The 25,172-nt window shown below is 46.6% G+C and overlaps 1 protein-coding gene across 4 annotated transcripts in view; it reads left to right on the top strand.

Annotated features, from left to right (window-relative positions):
* The first annotated feature begins 710 nt into the window (after positions 1 to 710).
* Positions 711 to 25,172, top strand: part of LOC140395440 (nuclear distribution protein nudE-like 1) — a 56,524-nt gene continuing 32,062 nt past the window's right edge. For 2 of the 4 annotated variants that reach the window (XM_072483191.1, XM_072483190.1), the window contains exon 1: positions 781 to 807. In XM_072483191.1, coding sequence (XP_072339292.1) covers positions 796 to 807 — 12 coding nt within the window. In that variant the 5' untranslated portion in view covers positions 781 to 795. Of the gene's footprint in view, positions 859 to 25,172 lie in introns of all 4 variants that reach the window. The other 2 variants (XM_072483192.1, XM_072483193.1) reach the window with 2 other exon arrangements.

Consider the following 25,172-nt stretch of genomic DNA (forward strand, 5'->3'; position numbering starts at 1 on the left):
CAATCAGCTCTTCCCCTTGTAGTAGGGCAACACCCTTCTGTGAAAGGACAAAAGCACCTCTTTTCCTTTTGCACTGATTTCCCACTGTGCTCCAAATACACACACTCACTCTGGCTAAGTCTCACTCAGCTCTCTCCTAGCTGCTCGTAAGCGAATCTTGCAGGTTCTTACAGGTTGCTACTTTTTGTTGTAGGTTTAGCACACTGGGCGAAATCAATGGCTTTTAAAGCAGACCAAGGCAGGCCAGCAGCACGGTTTGATCCCCGAACAGGCGCTGGAATGTGGCGACTAGGGGCTTTTCACAGTAACTTCATTTGAAGCCTACTTGTGATAATAAGCGATTTTCATTTTTTCATTTTCAGCATCAGAGTAAACATCTATTAACGATTAGCGATTAATTATTAAAGACTGAGGGCGGGGCCGTGGAGGGGGCGGGGCCGTGGAGGGGGCGGAACTAGTGACATGAACAAGGGGCGGGATACGGATGACACAATAGGCGGGGCCTGCGAGGGGCGGTGCCGGTGCTATAGGGGGCGAGACGTCAAAGGTGACGCAGTAAGGGGGCGGCACGGGACAGTGACACGGACTGGCGGCCAGACACACGACACAGAGGGGCGGGGCCCCCGTTGACACAGTAAGGGGGTGGGGCGGATGACGCAAGATGAGCGGTGACGTCAGAGGGGTCCCGGGCATGCGCACTTCCCTCTGCAGGCCAATGGAGTGAGAGCGGAAGTGAGGCGTGGGCCGGAAGTGGTGATGTTTGCTGGGCTGAGCCGGCTTGAGGGGGCAGTGAGGATGATGGTGACGGTGAGGAGCGGGTAGCGGCGACAGGAGCGGTTTCGGGTCGGCAATGTGTAGGTAGGAGCCGGTTCACTACCCCTGCCCTCCCCGTCTCTGATTGAACCCGGAGTTGCTTTCGCTGCCTGGAGCTGCCACGTCCGCCTGCTGTCAGCCGCTGGCGCCTTGTCCTCGACTCCCGGCCTTCACCCGGGGCCCTGGAGCCCTCCCGCAGCTGGGAACTGGGGAGGATGGAGACCTGGGGCGGGGTTCCCCGCCGGCGGATGCTCCGTTTTGCCGACAGCCCGGGGGTTTCCCGGCGGCGTGGGGCCGCCACACAATGGGAAGCCCCATTGACTGGCCGGCGTAACGGAGCATCCCGTCGGCGGGGTGAGGCAGAACTGTGGCGCGGCGGGGCAGAGAATCCCGCCGCAGGGCTGGCCTTTCCAGCCGGCCCGGGGGATGGGGGGTAAAACAGCCTGACACTGACGGCACCGATCCTCTCCTGATTAGCTGTCATCGGAGTGGGTTTATTCTAGACCCAGGGGAAATGGGACGGAGAGGCAGACGTAGGTGGGGGGACACCCAGGGGGAATGGGACAGACACAGCTACTGGGCGAGGACAGGTCCAGGGGAATTTGACAGCCCTGTGTGGGGACAGTCCCAGGGAGAATGGGACAGTCAGACAGTGCTGTGTGGGACAGACCCAGGGAGAATGGGATAGACAGACAGTGCTGTGTGGGACAGACCCAGGGAGAATGGGACAGTCAGACAGTGCTGTGTGGGACAGACCCAGGGAGAATAGGATAGACAGACAGTGCTGTGTGGGACAGACCCAGGGAGAATGGGACAGTCAGAGAGTGCTGTGTGGGACAGACCCAGGGAGAATGTGACAGTCAGACAGTGCTGTGTGGGACAGACCCAGGGAGAATGGGACAGTCAGACAGTGCTGTGTGGGACAGACCCAGGGAGAATGGGACAGTCAGACAGTGCTGTGTGAGACAGACCCAGGGAGAATGGGACAGTCAGACAGTGCTGTGTGGGACAGACCCAGGGAGAATGGGACAGTCAGACAGTGCTGTGTGAGACAGACCCAGGGAGAATAGGATAGACAGACAGCTCCTGGGGGGAATAGGACAGACAGACAACACTTTGGTGGTGGCAGTACCAGGAAGTATGAGGTGATTCATTTTGGCAGGCAGATTATGGAAAGGCAGTATATAATAAAAGTGGGAGCACAGGTATTAAGGTTTATATGTACACAAGTGATTGAACAGGCACAACATGTCGAGAGCAGTTAATGAAGCGTATAGTATCATTGGCTTGTTTAATAGGGGTATTCCATTAAGAATCTAAAATGTTTTATTTCAGTTATGGGCAGCACGGTAGTATTGTGGATAGCACAATTGCTTCACAGCTCCAGGGTCCCAGGTTCGATTCCCGGCTTGGGTCACTGTCTGTGTGGAGTCTGCACGTTCTCCCCGTGTGTGTGTGGGTTTCCTCCGGGTGCTCCGGTTTCCTCCCACAGTCCAGAGATGTGCGGGTTAGGTTGATTGGCCATGCTAAATTGCCCATAGTATCCAAAATTGCCCTTAGTGTTGGGTGGAGTTACTGGGTAATGGGGATAGGTGGGGTTACTGGGTTATGGGGATAGGGTGGAGGTGTGGGCTTGGGTAGGGTGCTCTTTCTAAGAGCCAGTGCAGACTCGATGGGCCGAATGGCCTCCTGCACTGTAAATTCTATGAAAGAAAATAGCATACTGTTTTAAAGTCGTTTTTTTTAAAGTAAAGAATTGGTCATTGTATAGTTCAATAATCACTGAAGCACTTCTGCACACAAAGGGTAGTAGAGATTTGGAAATGGCAATTGATGTCAGTTAATTAAAATCTGAGGCAGATAATTTTTTGTTAAGCAATGGTATTAGGGTATATGGGCCAAAGGCAGGTTATTGGAAGCAGGTGTATTCCACAGACAGCCATGATCTCATTGAATGACCGAGCAGGCATGAGGGGCATATGTTCCTATTGCGTACGAGAGTAAGGAGATTATAGAATCCTTACAGTGCAGAAGCAGGTCATTCAGCCCGTTGAGTCTGCACAGGCCCTCTAAAAGAGCACCCTACTTAGTACCACTCCGCCCCTTAACGCCATCTAACCTGCGCATCTTTGGTCACTAAGGGGCAATTTAGCATGGCCAATCCATCTAACCACATCATTGGACTGTTGGGGGAGAACTGGAGCACCCGGAGAAAACCAACGCAGACACTGGGATAACATGCAAACTCCACACTGACAGTCACCCAAGGCAAGAATTGAATCCGGCTCCCTTGTTAGACTTCATCTGGAGACAGCGTACAGTTCTGAGTGCCATACTTGAGAAGGGATGTGAAGGCAATGAAGAGAGTACAGAGGAGATTGACAAGAATGATTCCAGGAATAAAGAACTGTAGTTGTGAGGCGACTTGATAGAGGTAGTCAAGATACTGAGGGGCATGAACAGGGTAAATAGTGAAAAATAGTTCCCACTCAAGAGCATCATGAACAGGGTACAGATTAAAAATAATTGCCATAAGTGATGAGGAAAATAAATTTCACCCAGAGGGTGGTTGGAGTCTGGAACAAACTTCCTGAGAGAGTGGTGGAGGCAAGTTTGATTGATGTATTCAAGGGGGAATTGGATTGGTATTTGAAAAGGATGTGCAAATTCACAGTGATAAGGCAGGGGAGCGGGAATGCTCTTTCAGAGAGCCAGTGCGGACTTGATGGGCTGAATGGCCTCCTGCATTGTAAAGATGTTTTGAAATGGGACAGACGATTAGCGCCCAAGTGAGGACAGACCCAGGGTGGTGGAGGCAGACAGTCAGTCCCTGGGTGGGGACTAACCCAGGGGGAATGCAGCATTCTGCCTAGTTTGGAGAAAATTCTGTTCCCACTCCGAGTGTCAGCTGCACTAATGCTTGTCATGACCGTTAGGTACTATATGAACTTTGCAAATAAAGGTGTAAACACTGCTACTTGCTGGCTTATTTTTGGCGGAGGCACTCGTGCGTTGATCTATTTACAGTTGGAGTATCCTCTTTCCTGGGTCGTTTGGCTTTTGGTGTGATTTATAGAGCAGTAGGAGTATGGAAAGTTATATTGATATTTGATAGCGTTGAGTTGTCGTGAACTTCCTGAAGTTGGCTATAGGAACTTATTCTCGAGCATTACGTAACTCCATTGGAAACCACCACAAACAGATGTTTGTCATGTTATAGCTCCAATTTGTTGGTGACCAAAACCAAAATATTGGAACATAAATTCCAATGTACAAAATAATTTCCTGTTGACGCCCATCACATGTGGCCAGTTTTTCTGTCAGTTTTTCATTGATGGTTTGTTCTTGAGCCTTTGCTGTATGTGGTTAAATGAACAGAAGCACAAGTATTACAGAAAGGTATACAGGTGTACAGACACATTCTCCCTGTGTCTGTGTGAGTTTCCTCCGGGTGCTTCGGTTTCCTCCCACAGTCCAAAGATGTACAGGTTAGCTGGATTGGCCATGATAAATTGCCCTTAGTGACCAAAATGGTTAGGAGGGGTTATTGGGTTACGGGGATAGGGTGGAAGTGAGGGCTTAAGTGGGTCGGTGCAGACTCGATCGGCCGAATGGTCTCCTTCTGCACTGTATGTTCTATGTAGTGGGAGTTATCCAGGGCTGCTATGAGAGCACTGCTTTTCTTGATATATGTTAGTGACCTAGACTTTGCTGTACAGGGCATGAAAGTTGGAGATGACACGAGACTTTGAAATATTGTGAACAGTAATCAGGATAGTGATAGATTCCAGAGAATACAGACAGGCTTATGGAATGGGCAGGTACATGACAGATTAACTTCAATGCAGAGAAGTGCAAGGGCACGCGTGTTCGCGCATTTGAGCGGACTGAAGACTGACGTAATAATGCTGCAGGAGCCCCACCTTAGAGTAGCTGACCAGATTAGGTTAAGGAAAGGTTTGGTCGGACAGGTTTTTCACTCGGGACTGGACTCGAAGACCAGGGGGGGTCGCGATCCTGATCAATAAGCGAGTGGTGTTTGAGGTGGGAAGAATAGTTTCGGATGTGGGAGGCCGGTACATTATGGTCAGTGGGAAATTGGAGGGAGTGCAGGTGGTACTAGTAAATGTATACATGTCAAACTGGGGCGATGTGGAGTTTATAAAGAGGATGCTGGGGAAGATACCGGACCTGGATTCGCATAAATTGGCCATGGGAGGGGACTTCAACAGTTATTGACCCTGGTTTAGCCCCGGCAAGCTCAAAAACGTGCAGCGTGCCAGCAATGGCTAGCAGCTAAAAGGGTTCATGGAGCAGATGGGGGGGTGGACGCATTGAGATTTGGGCAACCAAAAGTAAAGGAGTTCTCCTTCTACTCACATGTACATAAAGCTTACTCCCGGATCGATTTATTTATTCTGAGCAGAACTCTACTGACACGGGGTACTCGGAGATCACAATCTCATACCATGCCCCGCACTGGGTTGACCTACAGGTTAGTAAAGACAGTAATCAGCGCCCGCACTGGAGGTTAGACGTGGGGCTTTTAGCAGACGAGGAGGTGTGCCGGCGGTTGAGGAAATGTATTCAGAATTACCTGGTGGTCAACGACACGGGGGAAATTTCAGCAGCAGTGGTCTGGGAGGCATCGAAGGCGGTGGTTAGAGGGGGGCTGATCTCGATACAGGCCCACAGGGAGAAGGTAGACAGGACAGAGACGGACCGACTGGTAAAGGCGATACTACAGGTCGACAAGAGGTATGCGGAGACCCCTGAGGCAGGCCTTTTAAGAGAACGGCGGAGGCTACAGGCAGAGTTCGGCTTGTTAACCACAGGGAGGGCAGTAGAGCAGCTGAGAAAGGCGAGGGGGGCGATTTATGAGCATGGAGGGAAGGCCAGCAGAATGCTTGCACAGCAGGTTAGAAAGCGGGAGGCAGCCAGGGAGATAGGGAAAGTAAAGGATGGAGACGGGAACCTGGTGGGAGACTCAGCAGAGGTGAATATGGCATTTAAGGCGTTTTATAGTAGGCTGCATGGGTCGGAACCCCCACCGGGGCCAGAGGGAATGAGGCACTTCCAAGGGGGGCTGAATTTCCCGAAGGTGGACGGGGAGTTGGTAGAAGAGATAGCGGAGGGGCTGAAGGCCATGCAGTGGGGTAAAGCCCTGGGGCCGGATGGGTACCCAGCGGAGTTCTATAAAAAGTTCACTGGGATATTGGGGCCGCTGTTGATGAGGACATTCAATGAGGCAAGGGAGAGAGGGGTGCTTCCCCCGATGATGTCACTGGCCACGATCTCGCTGATTCTGAAGGATCCGGAGCTGTGTGGGTCCTACAGGTCGATATCCCTATTGAATGTGGATGGCAAACTTGGCCAAAATTTTGTCCTCTAGGATTGAAGACTGTGTTCCGGACGTGATTGGGGAGGACCAGACGGGGTTCGTTAAGGGAAGGCAGTTGGTGTCCAATGTAAGAAGGTTGCTAAATACGATCATGATGCCTCCAGAAGGTAGGAAGGTGGAGGTAGTGGTCTCAATGGACACAGAGAAGGCTTTTGATCGAGTAGAATGGGAATATCTGTGGGAGGTACTGGGAAGGTTCGGATTTGGGCGGGGCTTTATTGACTGGGTTAGGTTGCTGTGGCGAGCGTAAGGATGAATAGGACAACATTGTGACTAATTTAGGCTACATCGGGGGACGAGACACGGGTGCCCCCTCTCCCCACTGTTGTTCGCGCTGGCTATAGAGCCGCCGGCAATTGCGCTTTACGCCAACGACGTGCTCCCGTATGTATCGGACCCAGTGGAGGGGATGGAAGAAATCATGAGGATTCTGGGGGAATTTGGCCGGTTTTCGGGGTACAAACTAAATATGGGGAAAAGTGAGATGTTTGCGATCCAGGCGGAAGTTTTAGGTATCTAGGCATCCAAGTGGCGCGGGGATGGGAACGGTTGCACAAACTTAATCTGGCCCATCTGGTGGAGCAAATAAAGGACGATTTTCGGAGGTGGGACGCGCTCCCGTTGTCACTAGCTGGGAGGGTCCAGACGGTGAAGATGACGGTCCATCCGAGACTCTGTTTGTGTTCCAGTGTCTCCCCATCTTTATTCCACGGACCTTTTTTAAATGGGTTAACAAAGTTATCACGGACTTTGTATGGGTGGGCAAGATCCTGCGAGTAAAAAAGGGGATGATTGAGCGAAGACGGGGAGAGGGCAGGCTGGCACTGCCAAACTTCAGTAACTACTATTGGGCGGCGAATATAGCCATGATCAGGAAGTGGGGGGGTGGGGGGAGGGTTGGCATGGGAGCGTATGGAAGCAGCCTCATGTAAGGGCACCGGTTTGGGGGCGTTGATAACGGCACCTGTGCCGTTCCTGCTGGCACACTACTCCACCAGCCCAGTGGTGGTGGCAGCCCCTGAGAGTCTGGGGGCAATGGAGGAAGCATATGGGAGCAGATGGAGCATCGGTCTGGTCTCCAATCTGTAATAATCACCGGTTTGCCCTGGGAAGGATGGACGGGGGGATTTGGAGATGGCAGGAATTGAGAGGATGGGGGATATGTTTATAGAAAGGAGCTTTCTTAGCTTGAGGGAGCTGGAGGAGAAATTTGGTTGGCGAGGGAAAAATAATTTGGGTATCTGCAGGTGCGGGACTTCATATGTAGACAGGTCTCAACCTTCCTGCTCCTACCAGCAAGGGAGATTCAGGATATGGTCATTTCCAGAGTGTGGGTGGGAGAAGGGAAGGTCTCAGACATCTATAAGGAGCTCGTGGGGTCAGTGGACACGCAGACTGAGGAGCTGAAGCGCAAGTAGGAGGAGAGATAGAGGATGGTCTCTGGGCGGAGGTGTTGAGTAGCGTCAACGCGTCCACAACATGCGCCAGCAGTTTAAGGTTGTTCACCGGGCTCACATGACAGTGGCCCGGATGAGCAGGTTCTTTGGGGTGGAAGATATGTGCGCAAGGTATGCGGGGGAGGGGGGGGGGGCAGCGAACCATGTCCACATGTTTTGGACATGCCCAAAGCTCAGGGGAATCTGGCAGGGTTTTGCAGATGTCATGTCCACGGTATTTAAAAACAAAGGTGGCACCGAGTCCGGAGGTGGCGATTTTCGGGGTGTCGGAAGATCCGGGAATCCAGGAGGAGAAAGAGGCAGGCGTTCTGGCCTTTGCTTCCCTGGCAGCCCGGAGACGGATATTATTAGCTTGGAGAGACTCAAAGCCCCCGAAGTCGGAGACCTGGCTATCGGACATGGCTAGCTTTCTCCGTTTGGAGAAAATCAAATTTGCCTTGAGAGGGTCACTGTTAGGGTTCGCCCGGAGGTGGCAACCGTTCGTTGACTTCTTTGCAGAAAATTAAACGTCAGCAGAAGGGGGGGGGGGGGGGGGGGTTTGGTTTAGTTTAGAGTAGGGGGTTAATAAAGGTGGGACCTGTAAGGGAGGAAGCTGGCTTTTTGCATTATGTTTATAGACTTATGTATGTTGTTTATTTTGTCGTTGTAAAACCAAAAATACCTCAATGAAATGTTTATTTAAAAAAAATGCAGAGAAATGTAAATGACTAAAGAGACTAAAAGTGATTGAAAACGAGAGGTGAGTGTTTTGGGGGATATATTTGCATAAATCATTGAGGATGGCAGGACAGGTTGAGAAAGCGGTTAAAGGCATATGGGATACTGAGCTTTATAAATAATATAAATAGAGGCACGAAGGAGAAAAGAAAGGAGGTTATGGTAAACATGTACAAAACATTGGTGCAACCTCCTTGGGTATTATGTGTAATTCTGGACACCACAAAAGGAATGTGAAGGGTTTTGAGAGGGTGCAGAAAACATTGATGAGAATGGTAGCAGGAATGAGGAACTTTGGTTACTTGGATTAGCTGGGGCTGTTTTCCTTGGAGAAGTGAGGGTTAGAATCCTTATCGTGCAGAAGGAGGCCATTCAACCCATCGAGTCTTCACCGAACCTTTTAATGAGCACGCCACCCAAGCCCACTTCCCTGTCCACCCTATAACCCTATAACTAACCTGCACATCCTTGGACTGTGGGAGGAAACTGGAGCACCCGGAGGAAACTCATGCAGATATAGGGAGAACGTGCAAACTCCACACAGACGGTGACCCAAGACTGAAATTGAACCCGGGTCCCTGGCACTGAGGCAGCAGTGCTAACCACTGTGCCACCCCTTGAGAGGAGGTTGATGGAGGGCACTAGACAGATTAGATAGAGATAAACTATTCCCATAGGTAGCAGGGTCAAGAGCCAGAGGGACACTGATCTAAGCTTAATGACAAAAGGAACAATGGTCTCGTGAGGAAACTAAATTATGCAGCAAGTGATTAAGATCTGGAATGCACTGTCTGAGTGGGTAGTGGAGGCAGATTCAATTGTGCTTTTAAAAAGGGAATTGTTTAAGTGTCTGAACAGAGGGGATTTGCTGGGGTAGAGGGAAAAGGTGAGAGTGGGACTAACTGAGACTGGCAATCAACTTACTGAATGGCCTCCCTCTCTGCTGTAACCATTCTGTGATTCTATTCTATGAATACAGATGTTTTCTATTGTATTTAAATTTGCCTTTTTTTGTACCTTGCAGGAGAGTTCGATACTTTTTTGACTTTAGTTCAGGACTTTTCCATGAATTACTTGGAATTTGTGTCTAGTTCATTCTCTGTTCATTTTACATTTTGAAAGCAGCAGATTGTGTCACCATTTCAATTTTCTAAATCTGTTCCTGTATCAACTGCTTGATATACACGAATAAACACACTGCTTTATTAATTAATGCAAAATGCAGCACAAGTAAGTAAAGCAATAATATGATGAGTGTTAGGGTGGCTCCTCACGCCAGACTGTATTCTGTAAAAGTTCTGATGTTCTTGGAAAGGCAAATAAATGAAGTGTGAACAATGTATTTAATTTGTCTTCCTGCTTGAAACTGGAATTGGGACTTCCCAGCAGCTGTCCTAAACATACTTCTGTTGAAATGCAGTGAAACTGGACCTGGCATTGAGATATTTGTCATACTTGTGTCATGTCTTACCTGTGCAAGGTTGTACTTATAAACTGGCACATCATATGAAGCATGTTGTGATATCATTGGTATTTTAAGTAGAAGCATCAATTTTCTATCAGGAAAGTGAACTGCCTCCTACTGAAGAAACTGAATGCCTTGTTTTTTTCTCTGTTAGTAAGGTACATTGTTAATATCCTCCATTCTATTGCTAAGAACACTACTGAGTCAGCAGCATGTAGATCCTTTGACTAGGTTCTGTAGGTGTTCAGTTGTGATCCAGAAAGAACACGTCACCTAATGTATCTTCCATTCGATCTGCACCTTTTTTTAAGATTGGGAGCTGAGTACAGAAGTTACCCTCCTGCTCCAGAGCTGTCTTGATGTTCCAAAACAAATTGCAAATTTGGAAAACTTTCGGGGGTTTTTTTACATTATGAAGATGAAGTTCCAATTTTGGAACTCAAGTCCCAGGCTTCGATGATTTTATGTGGGATACTATTGGCAAGTTTAAGGTAAAAGCTGTATCCCAACATTACCCAATCATATCCAAGTATAATGTAAATGTACATTGCTCCAGCCCTAGATGACCATAGGCTGCTCTCCTGGTTGAGAGCTGACTGGCGGTGATTTAACCTGAGGATCAACCACACCTTAGACGAGGGGCAAAGTTATAGAAGACAGGCCTTCTTGAATAATCTCAGACCGTACCTAATCTCAGGCCGTACCTCAGGGAATTGAACCCGCGCTGTTGGCGTCGCTCCGTATCACGAACAAACCGCCCAGCCAACTGAGCTAACCGTCACTATATGAACTCACTAAAAATAATATTAAGTAAATATGAGCACTGAGAATTGAAAAGATTCTAAATAATATATTTTCAGTGAATCTTATTTAGTTTATTGATTGTGGACATAGTTTTGTTTTCGATAGGTTTCATTTTTCAGGTTGTTGTAATTAACAGCAATAGCCTGTATTTATATTGCAGCCTTATTGTAATAAAACATCTCAATGTGATTCACAGAAGCATTATAAAACAAAATTTGACACCAAGCCACATATGGTGATATATGAGCTCATGGCCAAAAGCTTGTACTTAAGGCACATCTTCGAGGGATAAACAGGTAGAGAGGGAAAAAGGTTCAGGGAGGGAATTCTGGAGTTTAGGATTTTGGCAGCTAAAGGCACAGCCATCAGTAGTGTAGCAATGAAAAGTGGGGATGCTCAAGAGACCAGAATCAGATGCACACGGATATCTGGGGCTTGGGTTTGATATTGCAGAGTTAGGGAGACATGAGACTGAGGAGAGATTTGAAAACAAGGGCGAGAACTTTAAAATTAAACCAGCAAAGGTTAGTGAGCACAGGAATGACTGGTGAATAGATTTAGAGTGAGGAAGGTTGCAGGTAGATGAGCTTTTGATAATGTCAAGTTTAAGGAGGGTAAAAATGCGAGGCCGCACAGAAATGTGTTGTGAATAGTCAAGTCTGGAGGTAACAAAAGGTTCGGATGAGAGTCAGGAGGAGCCAAACTGAGACCACAAATAATCAGGTGATGTTATGGAGGTGAAAATAATTTGTCTTGCTGATGATATGGATATATGGCCAAAAGCTCATCTCGAAAATACATTTTTCAGCAAAGTTTTGTATGGTCTGCTTTAATCTTAGGCAGTTAGCAGGAAAAGGGATGTATTCAGTGGTTAGAGAATGGGGGCAGGGATCGAAGACAATAGTTTCTTCCCAGTATTCAGTTGGAGAACATTTCTGCTCATCGAGTGCTTGATGGCAGGTAAACAGTCTGACAATTCAGCAACAGTGATGGAATTGAGAGGCGGCAGTGAGGTGGAACTGGGTGTCATCGGTGTACATGTGGAAACATATGCTGTGTTTCAGGGTGGCGTTGCAGAGACATTGAGATGAAAACTAGGAGGGAGCCAAGGATAGATCCTTGGGGACAAGAGAGGTAATGGTGAGTTGCAAGAAGGGAAGCCGTTGCAAATGATACTTTGACTGTGATTAGACAGATAAAGATTACCACCTGATGGATGACAGTGGAGAGGTGCTAGGGGAGGGTGGTGTGGTCAACTCTGACAAAAGCTCATAGGATGAGGGGAGAAAGTTTATCCTTCGATAATTTGACAGGGACAGAAATCAGATTTGAGGCTTCCAAGAGTTCCAGGAAAGATGGGCATGGATTTAGCAGATGCCAAAATGTTCAAAGAGTCTGGAGAGGAAAGGGAGGTTAGAGGTGGGATGATAGTTTGCAAGGACGATGAGGTCAAGGATTGTGTTCTTTTTGAGGAGGGGGTGATGATGGCCGATTGAAAGGATATGAGGGACAGTACCTGAAGAGTGAAAACTATTACCAATATGAGCTAACATGGGAGCCAGGAAGAGAAATTGTGTGGTCAGCAGTTTAGTGGCAATAGCGTCAATATGGACATGGTCAGCATGAAGACCTTCGGGACCCGCGCCGGCCGACCTTCGGGACCCGCGCCGGCCGACCTTCGGGACCCGCGCCGGCCGACCTTCGGGACCCGCGCCGGCCGACCTTCGGGACCCGCGCCGGCCGACCTTCGGGACCCGCGCCGGCCGACCTTCGGGACCCGCGCCGGCCGACCTTCGGGACCCGCGCCGGCCGACCTTCGGGACCCGCGCCGGCCGACCTTCGGGACCCGCGCCGGCCGACCTTCGGGACCCGCGCCGGCCGACCTTCGGGACCCGCGCCGGCCGACCTTCGGGACCCGCGCCGGCCGACCTTCGGGACCCGCGCCGGCCGACCTTCGGGACCCGCGCCGGCCGACCTTCGGGACCCGCGCCGGCCGACCTTCGGGACCCGCGCCGGCCGACCTTCGGGACCCACCATTTTCTCTTACCTTGTTTGTTGCTGACAAAAATGGAGGAAATGATCTTGGGTCCCTTTAACCCCAATGGTCCCTTTGGCCCCCCGAACTTGTAAAAAAAAAGGCTGCGACCGTATTAAAATAAAAATACGGCCGCATTGTGCATGCATGCCCGATGGCCGTTTGCAGCTGGCAGAGTTAAAAGTCGGCTGTTGCGCGCGGATTTGCGCGACCCGTAGCGCCGCGACAGACGGCTCTACGACCTTCCCGCCCGCGACCCACCCATGGTTCGTGTCCCCGAGTTTGACAATGCCTGCTTTACAGTACGTTGTGTTAATACAGGTGCAATGTTTCAAATGCGGCTATCCGAAAACCGGACATTTTTATAAGCTGCCATGCAGAAATTTTAATTGTTAACGGAGTAAAATACCGTGCCAGCTTGTTTGGCCAAGTGCTTCATTGGTGCAGACTAGTTATCAGCTTCACTGTCAGTCCTTTCTTACCCTCCAAATAGTCCGAACAATCCTTGACCCCAGCCTGTTCTGCCCGATCCGGCCTGGACCACATGACCTAACCCATCCTGCCAGTATAATATCCAAACTCTATCAACAAACCTAACTATCAAAAAAAGTGAAGGAATGGCCTCCAAACACTTGTTTTAACTGTCTGCAATTCAGAAGCTCCCCGCTCCATAAAACCAGGATACCATTTGGAATTTCTCACTGCTATCCTACCAAAGGTATGTTATAGTAAAATTAGCAACAAGAACCTGGAGTGAACGCGGGCATTCTCGGTGATCTAGTAGCACCTGAAGATCTAGGGTAAAACAACAAGTTCACTACACCCAACCTGAAATGCCCAATTGGAAAACCGGCAGCAACTCGGTCCAGAGGTTGCTGGTGTCGAAGTACCCTACTTGTGGTAAATTAATAAGTTATTTTAGAAGTGATTTACGTATGGTCGATCCTTTAAATAAAGCATGACCAACCAAGACTTGTATAAATCTACAAATTCAGAGCAAAATGTTTCTCCCATAGATGCATTATATTTGGCAGTTTGCTTTTACCTGATCACAATACAGTTAGCAGAGCAGGCGAGAACAATTAAAGGGTATAATTGGAGGTAGTCTTCTAATTTCTTTTTCTTCTATTGAAGCAAGCGCTTGTAGTTACATAATGCCTTTCATGTCCTCAGGACATCTCCAAGAGTTTTATAGACGACAAAGTATGTTTGAAATGTAGACGCTGTAATATAAGGAAACACAGCAGCTAAATTGCTTAGAGTCCTTCATACGGCAGTGAATTGAAGGACAAATATTGACCGAGAAACTTGGAAAGCTCCCTGCCCATCTTCAGTTAGTGCCATGTGATCATTCATATCCATCTGAGAAGACGGATGGGGCCTCGGTTTAACATTTTATCTAAAAGATAGCCCTGGAAAAATTTAACACTCCCTTCCTGCTCTACTGAAGTATCAGACTCTATTATGTGACAATGTCTCTGGAGTAGGCTTTGTCTTTCTGACCGAAACGAGAATGCGTGACATAGACCCAAGATCGTACTTTGTCAATCCTCCTATGCCTTCTTTCCAACCAAAGGGATTAACAGATGATGGTGTAAATATATATTTTGTTTAATTATGTAAGGACGGTAAACTGATCATTCTTGATAATATTTCCCATTTTAACAGATTGAACATATTAACATGAACTAATTGAGCAGAATGAAACCTGGACACCAAGGAGAGATTACATCATGTTGTATTCCCTGGGATTTGGAAGAGTAAGGGACGGTTTGATCAAAGTTTTCAAGATGGTATGGAGCAGAGATAGGGTCAATAGAAACTCTCTCTAGTGGGGATTCTAGTACTAGAAGGCACAGCATTAAGGAGTAACGTTAGAAAATACACATGCACACAAATACAGAGGGCGAGATTGCAGCTCTGCTCCAAATGGCAATTAATACTTGGCGAGTTGCTAATATTAAATCCAAGATTAATAGATTTTTGTTGACCAATAGTATTAAGGGATATGGGGCAAAAAAACAGATCTATGGAGTTTGATCATAGATCAACCACGATCTCACTGGGTGGCGCATGGGTTAGCGCCAGGGTCCCAGGTTTGATTCCCTGCTGGGTCACTGTCTGTGCGGGGTCTGCATGTTCTCCGGGTGCTCCGGTCTCCTCCCACAGTCCAAAGACGTGTGGGTTAGGTGGGTTGACCATGCTAAATTGCCCTTGGTGTCCAAAAAGGTTAGATGGAGGTATTGGGTTACGGGAATAGGGTGGAAGTGAGGACTAACGTGGGCCAAATGGCCTCCTTCTGCACTGTATGTTCTATATGCAGGGTAGGTGGAATTGGCTATGCTAAATTGCCCCTTAATGGAAAAGAAAGAATTGGGAACTCTAAATTTTTGTTGGGGGGAAAAAACACTATCTTACTGGATGGTGTTTGAGAGTTAAGGAGTTGAAAGATCTATTTATGTTCTTATGACAGTCATTTCATACATATTGGCACTAATATTTAGCAATGCTTTAGTTCCTGTTTTACTGAACATAAGACTTTAATGATGTTGTATTAAAACTTGACTGTACATATCAAGATTTATTTTTTACTATTATTGAAAGTTTATAATGTAACTCACAGTATTGTACTTTTTATAGAATCTCAAATTATACAGAACAGAAGAACTTCATTTAGCCCATCTAGCCTGTTGACTCTTTAGTGGAGCTGTTCAATATATATTCAAATTAGGATGGCAGGAAGTCAGGTGGCATTCTCAATCCCTGCCTTACAGTGCACCAGGGCAGAGAGTGAAATACTAAGGTGGTGGGTGATGTGTTGGGTGCTCTGGATCCGTGGAACACATACAGGCCACCAACACTTAAAATAGTACAACACTATTTTATTAAGCTAGAAACTGTTGATCATACTTTTCACTGTGGGTTAACATGATGTTAGATTAAACTAAAGACCTATGCCTGTCCTAACCCGTCTATGCACTCAGCACATGGTGAAGATCTGTGCTGTAAGCTCTGTCCTTCTGAGGGCTGCATCCCGAATGAGTGGGAAAACTGATGCCCTCTGTCTTTATAGTGAGTGTGTTCTAACTGGTGATTGGCTGCGGTGTTGTGTATGTTGATTGGTCTTGCTGTGTGTCCATCAGTGTGTGTCTGCACCATGATATACTGGTGTATATGTGTGGCAATAAACAATGTTCCTAACTACGTGTGGGGTGCGAAGACATACTTACAGGACTATGTACATGAGAACTAAGCTATTTACATGGGAAGATGCCTGGTACACAGAAGCAGTATGCAAGAGTAACGAGATCAACACTATATACAAACCAGGGAAATGGTCAAACAAAGCAACGGAACAATTCAGAGAGTCCCTAAATTCGAAAAGTTCATAAATTTAGTCTCTGGGGTGGGCGATGAATTCTGGCTGACCGTAAGGGTGGCACACCACTCTTCGTCCGGATCGATGCTGTATACCGTTAGAAGCTGGATTCTTTGCTTCGGGGACACCCTGTTTTTTGTAATGATACCGACTCAAAAAGGCGCCTTCGGGTCCTCGGTGTCAATGTCGGGTAGCAGGTCCGAATCGGGCTCGGTGACCGTGGGTTGAATGGCCCGGACATTCCTGCGAGGCTGGCTGGAGCGACGAGAGTTGGCAGGCTGAGCTGATCTGCATAACGCAGCAAGTGGCCAAGTTTGCCACATCACAGGCATCGTCGGGATTTGGCAGGACATTGACGCTTTAAATGGGCGGAGCCACAGTTGCCGCATGTTGTAGTGTCAGTACGCTCACTGCGCCACCGTGCTGCGTGGCGCGGCCGTATGTGGTGCGCGCCTGCGTAGTACATTCGTCGCCGTCCCCTCGTTCGGTGCACACAAGCACGGGGAGTCCGCGAAAAGCGCGTGAAATGGACGCCCTCATCCAGGCTGAGGCCCTGGAGTTGCTCGATTGCTTGGACCCGTTCTGCCTCGTGGGGACCTTGCCGCGCCGTATCAACCGCTTGGATGTGGGAATACCGACTAGTGGCGTGTTCATGTAGCACGCAGGTCTCGATGGCAATCGTTAGGGTGAGCTGCTGGCGTAGGAGGTCCGACTGAATAACAAAAACGATCTGGTCGCGTATCATGGAGTCGGAGGTGGACCCGTAATTACAGGACTGCGCAAGGATGCGGAGGTGGGTGAGAAAGAACTGGAAAGGTTCATCCTTACCCTGCAAAAGCTGTTAGAATACATAGCGCTCGAAACTTTCGTTCACCTCGATGTCTCAGTGACTGTCAAACTTAAGGAGGACCATCTTGAATTTTGATTTGTCTTCACCATCAGCAAAGGTGAGAGAATTGAAAATGTGGATGGCATGGTCCCCAGCCCTGGATAGTAAGAGAGTGATTTTCCTGGTCTGTGGCTTCAAGGTAGAGCTGGAAGCGTTGTTTGAATATCTTCCAGTTGGCCCCTCGGTTACTGGTGATGCGGAGCGGCGGCGGCGGGCGGACGCTGTCCATTTTGCAGGATGGCTGTATGCTGGTGGAAGGCAGATCACTTGCAGGTAGGTCTAAGAAGTTCTAACATCCCTCAACTACTGGTACCATGGGTGCTCTGGATCCGTGGAATACATACAGACCACCAACACTTAAAATAGTGCAACACTATTTTATTAAGCTAGAAACTGTTGAACATACTTTCACTGTGAGTTAACTCAATGTTAGATTAAACTAAAGACCTATGCCTGTCCTAACCACTCTATGCACTCAGCACATGGTGAAGATCTGTGCTGTAAGCTCTGTCCTTCTGAGAGGCTGCATCCTGAATGAGCGGGAAAACTGATGCCCTCTGTCTTTATAGTGAGTGTGCTCTAACTGGTGATTGGCTGCGGTGTTGATTGGTCTTGCTGTGTGTCCATCAGTGTGTGTGTCTGCACCATGATATACTGGTGTATATTATGACAGTGGGTAGGGTGCATATCAAGTGGGAACCTTTGTCGTGGATGGTGTTGAGGTTCTCCAGTATTACTCCAGGCAATTGGAGAGTGTTCCTGACTTGTGCCTTGTAGATAGTGTGCCTTGTAGATAGTGATGATGTGGAGATGCCGGCGTTGGACTGGGGTGAGCACAGTACGAAGTTTTACAACACCAGGTTAAAGTCCAACAGGTTTGTTTCGATGTCACTAGCTTTCGGAGCGCTGCTCCTTCCTCAGGTGAATCTGAGGAAGGAGCAGCGCTCCGAAAGCTAGTGACATCGAAACAAACCTGTTGGACTTTAACCTGGTGTTGTAAGACTTCGTATTGTAGATAGTGGAAAGGCTTTGGGGAGTCAGGAAGTGAGGTATTCATCAACCTCTTATCTGCCTTTGTAGCCACAGTATTTATGTGGCTGGTCAAGTTAAGACTCTGCCGATGGTGACCACCCCCCCCCCCCCCCCCCCCCCCCCCCCCCCCCCATTTGCATTAGAAAAGCAGAATACTGCAGATGCTGGATATCTGAAATAAAAACAGAAAATGCTGGAAATACTCAGGAAATCTGGCAGTAGCTGTGGAGCGAGAAACAGAGTTCTAGTTTTGGGACAATGACCTTTCACCAGAACTGGGGAAAGTTAGAAATGTAATAGAGCACAGTACATCTCTAACTTTCCCCAGTTTTGATGAAGGGTCATTGACCTGAAACGTTAACCATTATGCCAGTATTGTTAGCTTGGAATGAAAGCTGTGGTTCTTTTAGATCCAGCAATGAGAAAATCATCTTTATGATTTAATACGTAATTACAATGAATTAGACATTTAATCTTGTACGGTCCATTTTAACAAGTGTGAATTAGGGCAATCAGCATTCTGCCTGTTATAAGCTTTAACCTGTTGTAATCAGTCAATTATAGTTTAAGTACAGAGTGTTTTGACATAACCGTTAAGTTGGCTGCACTAGAATGATGGTATACTATTTCATATTGGTTATGATTGTATTTACATTAAACACGGATTACGAATTGAGCAAGCCACTTGAATTGTTCAATGTACTGCACCTGAGGATTAGAACTGTAGGATAGGACAAATGCATAGCAATCGAGCATGCTCTCATTACAATTTCAGTTAAACTGCTAAGAAGAGTTTGTTGTATAGAGTGAAACCAGGCAAATTGTGACTGCATTACATGCGAGCAAACAATGACAATGAGATGGTGCAGCCTGATGAAATCTGACTTGAGAAGAATGTTGCACAGTTTGGAAAGCTGACGTTGTGGATTTATTTAACAAAATGATGGTGAAGAAAGAAGATGCAGCATCACAGATTTTCCTCCCTTGGCGTCAATCCAAATGGTCAGATGATGTGTACTTCTCTCTACCAGACATCGAATGATGACATCAACAGCCAAGATCTCATCACCTGACTTTTCTTCTAATTTATCCTCCACAGCACTGAAACCTTCAATAAATATATCAACAAAATTATGTAGAAATGTTGAAGTATATGAAGCTTGAAAACTCCAAACCCCTAGTTAGTATATAATAATTCGGAATGCACTTTCCCATGAGGCACGTTTTCCCTTTTTTATTTTTCTATGAGTGGAGGGTAGGGTTTGTGGTGGCACAGCAATGGAACATATAAATTTACTCCTTTTAACTTCTAACTCATGCTGGCAGTAATTAAAAACTATAAATAATGGCATGGGCGTTCCCCTTTTCTGTCTCCAATTTTCAGCATATTCACATTAATGAATCCCACAGCACTTACTGGCTGGTGAGCACAGAAGCAAAAACAATGACCAGCGTCCTTCAATGCAGTTTTGTCAACTCTTCTCATGTTACATTTTTCAGTTTATTGTGCAATCTGCTTTTGTACCGTGGCAAATTCTTAGTTGCTTCTGTTTGTGACTTTAATAATAGTTAATAACAGCTGCCACTCACCAAAAACCTTTTCCTGCCGATTTAATGATAAATTGGTGTTATGTACTAAATACTAAGTACTAGATAGGATCAGAATAGAGAATCAAGTTAAAACAGAATTAAAGGCACTCAATCTGGATGCACGTAGCATTCGTAAGAACGTTGGTGATTTGAATGCATAAATTGAGGTAAATCGGTATGGTTTAATTGCCATTACGGGGTTTTGGCTGCAAGGTGACATTGGGAGGTAACTATCCAAGGATATGCAGCAGTGAAAAGGAGGTGGGGTAGCACTCTTGAAAGGCGAGAACAGTACATTGGTAAGCGACAAAGTTCAATTGAATGATCAACTTGTCGAATCGGTTTGGGTGGAGCTAAGAAACAACAAGGAGAACAAACATTGGTGGGAGTTGTTTATAGGCCATCAAACTGCAGTGATAATGTTAAGCGTGCTATAAATTGGGAAATTAGATATGCATGTAACATGGTAATACCATAATAATGGGCAACTTCAATTTACAGACAGACTGGGTTAACCAAATCAGCATTAATTCCTGAAGTATATATGAGATGGGCTTCTGGAGTGGTATTTTGAGCCAACTAGGGATTGGGATATTTTGGATTTAATGTTGTGAAATGAGAAAAGCTCATTAGTAACTTTGCTGTAAATAAGCCTTTGGGAAATAGTGACCATAATATGACAGAATTTCCTGTTAACTTTGGATGTGATCTAGTCCATTCTGAAACTAGAGTCTTAAATCTGAAGAAAGGAAATTGGGAAGGTTTGAGGGGCAAGTTGACTATGGTGGATTGGGAAAATACACTAAAAGATTTGACGGTAACCAGACAATAGCTAGGGACAGTACGGAGGCACAGTGGTTAGCACTTCTACTTCACAGTGTCAGGGACCAGGTTTGATTCCGACCTTGGTTGACTGTGGAGTTTGCACATTCTCCCCGTGTATGCGTGGGTTTCTTTCGGGTACTCCAGTTTCATTCCACAGTCCAAAGATGTGCAGGTTAGGTGGATTGGCCATTCTAGATTGCCCCTTAGTGTGCGAAAGATTAGATGGGAATACTTGGTTAGGGTGGGGGCATAGGCCTAGGTAGAGTGCTCTTTCAGGGGGAACGGTGCAGATGTGATTGGCCGAATGGTCTACTCCACTGAAGTGATTCTATTTAAAGTATTACAACACGGTCTGGGAAGGCACCTGTGGAATGGAAAGTAGTAAATCTTACCCCACTATTTAAGAAGAGGGGAAGATGGAGGGCTAAAAACCTGTTAGTTTGACATCAAAAGTTAGGAAAATATTAGGATCTAGTATAAAGGATGTGATAACTAGACATTTAGAAAGGAATGGTAAAATGGGGCAGAGATGACATGGATTTATGAAACGTAAATTATGTTTGACAAACTTGCTGGGAGTTTTTTGAGGATGTTACTTGTAGCATCGATGAAGGAAAACCATTTGGATTTTCAGAAGGCTTTTGATAAGGTTTCACACAAGCGATTAGTGAATAAAATTCGAATGCATGGGGAAACCTAATATGGATTGAGAATTGGTTATCAGACAAAGCAAAAAGTAGGAATAAATGGATCTTTAGGCAGCACCTTCCAAACAGATGACCACTACACTCTAGAAGGACAAGGCCACCTGGAAGTTCCCCTCCAAGCCACTCAGCATCCCAACTTGGAAATATATTGCCGTTCCTTCTCTGTTGCTGGGTCAATATCCTCGAGCTCCCGAACAGCACTGTAAGTGTACCTACACCACATGGATTGCAGCGGTTCAAGAAGGCAGCTCACCACCACATCCTCAGGTAATTAGAGATGGGCAATAAATGCTGGCCTAGCCAGCAATGCCCACATCATATGAATGAATTTTAAAAATTCTCAGCATGGCAGACTGTTACGAATGGGGTACCGTTGGGATCAGGCTGGGTCTACAGCTGTTCACAATCTATATAAATGATTTGGATGTGGGGACCAGTTGTAAAATTTCCAAATTTGCTGATGACACCAAACTGGATGAGAAGTAAATTGTGAGTCGGATGCAAGGAAGTTTCAAGAAGACTTGGGACAAGTGAAGTGAATGGGCTGGAACATGGTAGATGGAATATAATGTAAATAAGTGTGAAGTTATGCACTTTGTTAGAAAAAACAAGGCAGAGTATTTCTTAAATGGTGAGGGGTTGGGAAGTGCGGATGTCCAAAGGGATGTGGGTGTCCTTGTTCGTGAGTCACCGAACGCGAGCATACAGGTACAGCAAGCAATTAGGAAGGCAAATGGTATGTTGACCTTCATTGTGAGGGGGTTTGAGTCCAGGAGTGAGGATGTCTTACTGCAGTTATATAGAGCCTTGGAGTACTGTGCACAGTTTTGTCCCCTTATCCAAGGATGGATATACTTGCCATAGAAGGAGTGCAACAGGTGTTCACTAGATTTATCTATGGAATGGGAGGATTGTCTTACGAGGAGAGATTGAGGAGACTGGGTCTCTATTCCCTAGGATTTTGAAGAATGAGGGATGACCTCATTGAAACTTTAAAAATTCTTACAGAGCGTGATAGGATAGATTTAGATCAGATGTTTCCCCTGGCTGGTGAGTCGAAAACAAGGTGGCCTAATCTCAGGAGAAGTAGTCCGTTTCAGACTCGGGTGAGGCAGAACTTCTTCACTCAGAAGGTGGTGAAGGTTTGGAATTCTCCACCCAAAATAACTGTGGAAGCTCAACCATTGAGTGTGTTCAAGAGAGAACTCAATTTCTGAAGACGAATGGCATGAAGTGCCACCCATATTATCTTCCACGTGAGTTCACTTCAGCCATTATCACAGCGGTCTACATCCCACCCCAGGCAGTAGTGAGGAAGGCGCTGGACGAACTATACACAATAATAAACAACTACGAAACAGAACACCCGGAGGCCTTGTTCATCGTGGCCAGAGACTTCAACAAGGCCAACTTCAAGAGTGTACTGCTAAAATTCCACCAGCATATCTCCTGTCCCACCAGGGGCGACAACACTTTTTTTTTTTCCCCCACTCTGCAACTGGATCCTCTATTTTCTGACCAACAGACCACAATCAGTAAGAATGAACAACAACACAATAGTCCTCAACACCGGCGCCCCGCAAGGCTGCGTACTTAGCCCCCTACTCTACTCCCTGTACACACACGACTGCGTGGCAAAACTTGGTTCCAACTCCATCTACAAGTTTGCTGACGATATGACCATAGTGGGCCAGATCTCGAATAACGATGAGTCCGAATACAGGAGAGAGATAGAGAACCTAGTGGAGTGGTGTAGCGACAACAATCTCTCCCTCAATGCCAGCAAAACTAAAGAGCTGGTAATTGACTTCCGGAAGCAAAGTACTGTACACACCCCTGTCAGCATCAACGGTGCCGAGGTGGAGATGGTTAGCAGTTTCAAATTCCTAGGGGTGCACATCTCCAAAAATCTGTCCTGGTCCACCCACGTCGACGCTACCACCAAGAAAGCACAACAGCTTCCTCAGGAAACTAAGGAAATTCGGCATGTCCACATTGACTCTTACCAACTTTTACAGATGCACCATAGAAAGCATCCTATCGGGCTGCATCACAGCCTGGTATGGCAACAGCTCGGCCCAGGACCGTAAGAAACTTCAGAGAGTTGTGAACACCGCCCAGTCCATCACACGAACCTGCCTCCCATCCATTGACTCCATCTACACCTCCCGCTGCCTGGGGAAAGCGGGCAGTATAATCAAAGATCCCTCCCACCTGGCTTACTCACACTTCCAACTTCTTCCATCGGGCAGGAGATACAGAAGTCTGAGAACACGCACGAACAGACTCAAAAACAGCTTCTTCCCCACTGTCACCAGACTCCTAAATGACCCTCTTATGGACTGACCTCATTAACACTACACCCTGTATGCTTCATCCGATGCCAGTGCTTATGTAGTTACATTGTATATGTTGTGTTGCCCTATTATGTATTTTTTATTCCCTTTTCTTCTCATGTACTTAATGATCTGTTGAGCTGCTCGCAGAAAAATACTTTTCACTGTACCTCGGTACACGTGACGATAAACAAATCCAATCAAGGGATATGCAGATTGTGTAGGAAAGTGGCATTGAGGTAGTTAATCGGCCATGATCGAATTGAATGGTGGAACAGGGTTGATGGGCCGAATAGCCTACTCTTGTCCCTATGTTTCTGGGGAGGGGCTGAAATGAAGACCTTATCATCATTGTGCTTAGTTGGAGGAAATTCTGGCTCCTTGACATTTTGGATGTCATAGAAGTAGTCTCTCACCACAGGTGTGCTGGTGTGGCTAAGAGAAATAGGAATGATGAGCTGGGTATCATCAGTTTGCATATAGTAGCCGACTCCACGTCCAAATTGCTGCATTTGGAGGAGAAGGTTCAGATAATCTAGGGAGATTGTGTGGGTTGCTATTGGTTGATTCTGTGGGAGACCTGAAGAGATGTTATTGCTGTACTAAATGGTTCTTCTAGAAAGTGACAACTCCTTGCCCTGTTCAATGCTTATTCGCCAGTTAGTATCATAAGCTGAATTAGAAGTTCAATTGCTGAAATTAACTTTTGTCCGATATTGGACTACATGATGTACCTAATGTATCACTTTTTTGGACTAAGGTCATTTATGGCATTTGGTTTATTTTTGGTTAAACTGCTAATGTCGTCTTGGCAATATCCTCTCCTCTGATACAATATTTGTAGTTTCAAACCCAGCTCCAGAACTTGGGCATATGAATTAGACCCACATTGGCACGCTTATAAGAAACCTTCAGTCTATTCCACTTGACATTCTCTGACATCACAAAAATGGTTTTATCAGGGCACTATCACATTGCAGTTTCTGGGAGTTTACTGTGCACAAATTGGCTACCACATTGCCTACATTACAACAATGACTACTACACTTCCAATATGTTTTGGCTGTAAGGTGCTTTGAAAGGTGCCATATAAATGTGAGTCTTTAATTGCAGGGTTTTCTGAACTTTCTCACTTTATGAATGTGGTAATATATTAGCAACTTGGAGTGACGTTTTCACATGTTCAGCAGCATTTGGGGAATGGAGTTAACAAAGACACTGAAATTTGGTCAGAATTTGTCATTTAAAGCTGGGGAACCAAGATATAAGGTAGGAATGTTAAACCGTGACTATTTCAATTTATTAGGAAACCTATGTTACTCCAATTAAAAATGAAGTCTAACAGCAGATCACCCTTTCTTCCACCCTTTTGTGCATAGCTTAGTTTTACCACTGTGAAAAAGCTGCTCTTGTATCTAAAACCCCAGTATACCACATTAATGGGGGGTTGGTTAGCTCAGTTGGTTGTACAGCTGGTCTGTGATGCGGAGCAACGCCAACAGCGTGGGTTCAATTTTTGTACCGGCTGAGGTTATTTATGAAGGCCCGCCTTCTCAACCTTGCCCCTCAAGTTAAATCAGCACCAGTGAGCGCGCTCTCAAAACAGGGAAGCAGCCTATCATCATAAAAGTTACAGTGCAGAAGGAGGCCATTCGGCCCATCAAGTCTGCATCAGCTCTTGGAAAGAGCACTCTACCAAAGCCCACAGCTCCACCCTATCCC

The sequence above is a fragment of the Scyliorhinus torazame genome, chromosome 18 (assembly GCF_047496885.1).
Source record: "Scyliorhinus torazame isolate Kashiwa2021f chromosome 18, sScyTor2.1, whole genome shotgun sequence".
NCBI classification, from domain to species: Eukaryota; Metazoa; Chordata; class Chondrichthyes; order Carcharhiniformes; family Scyliorhinidae; genus Scyliorhinus; species Scyliorhinus torazame.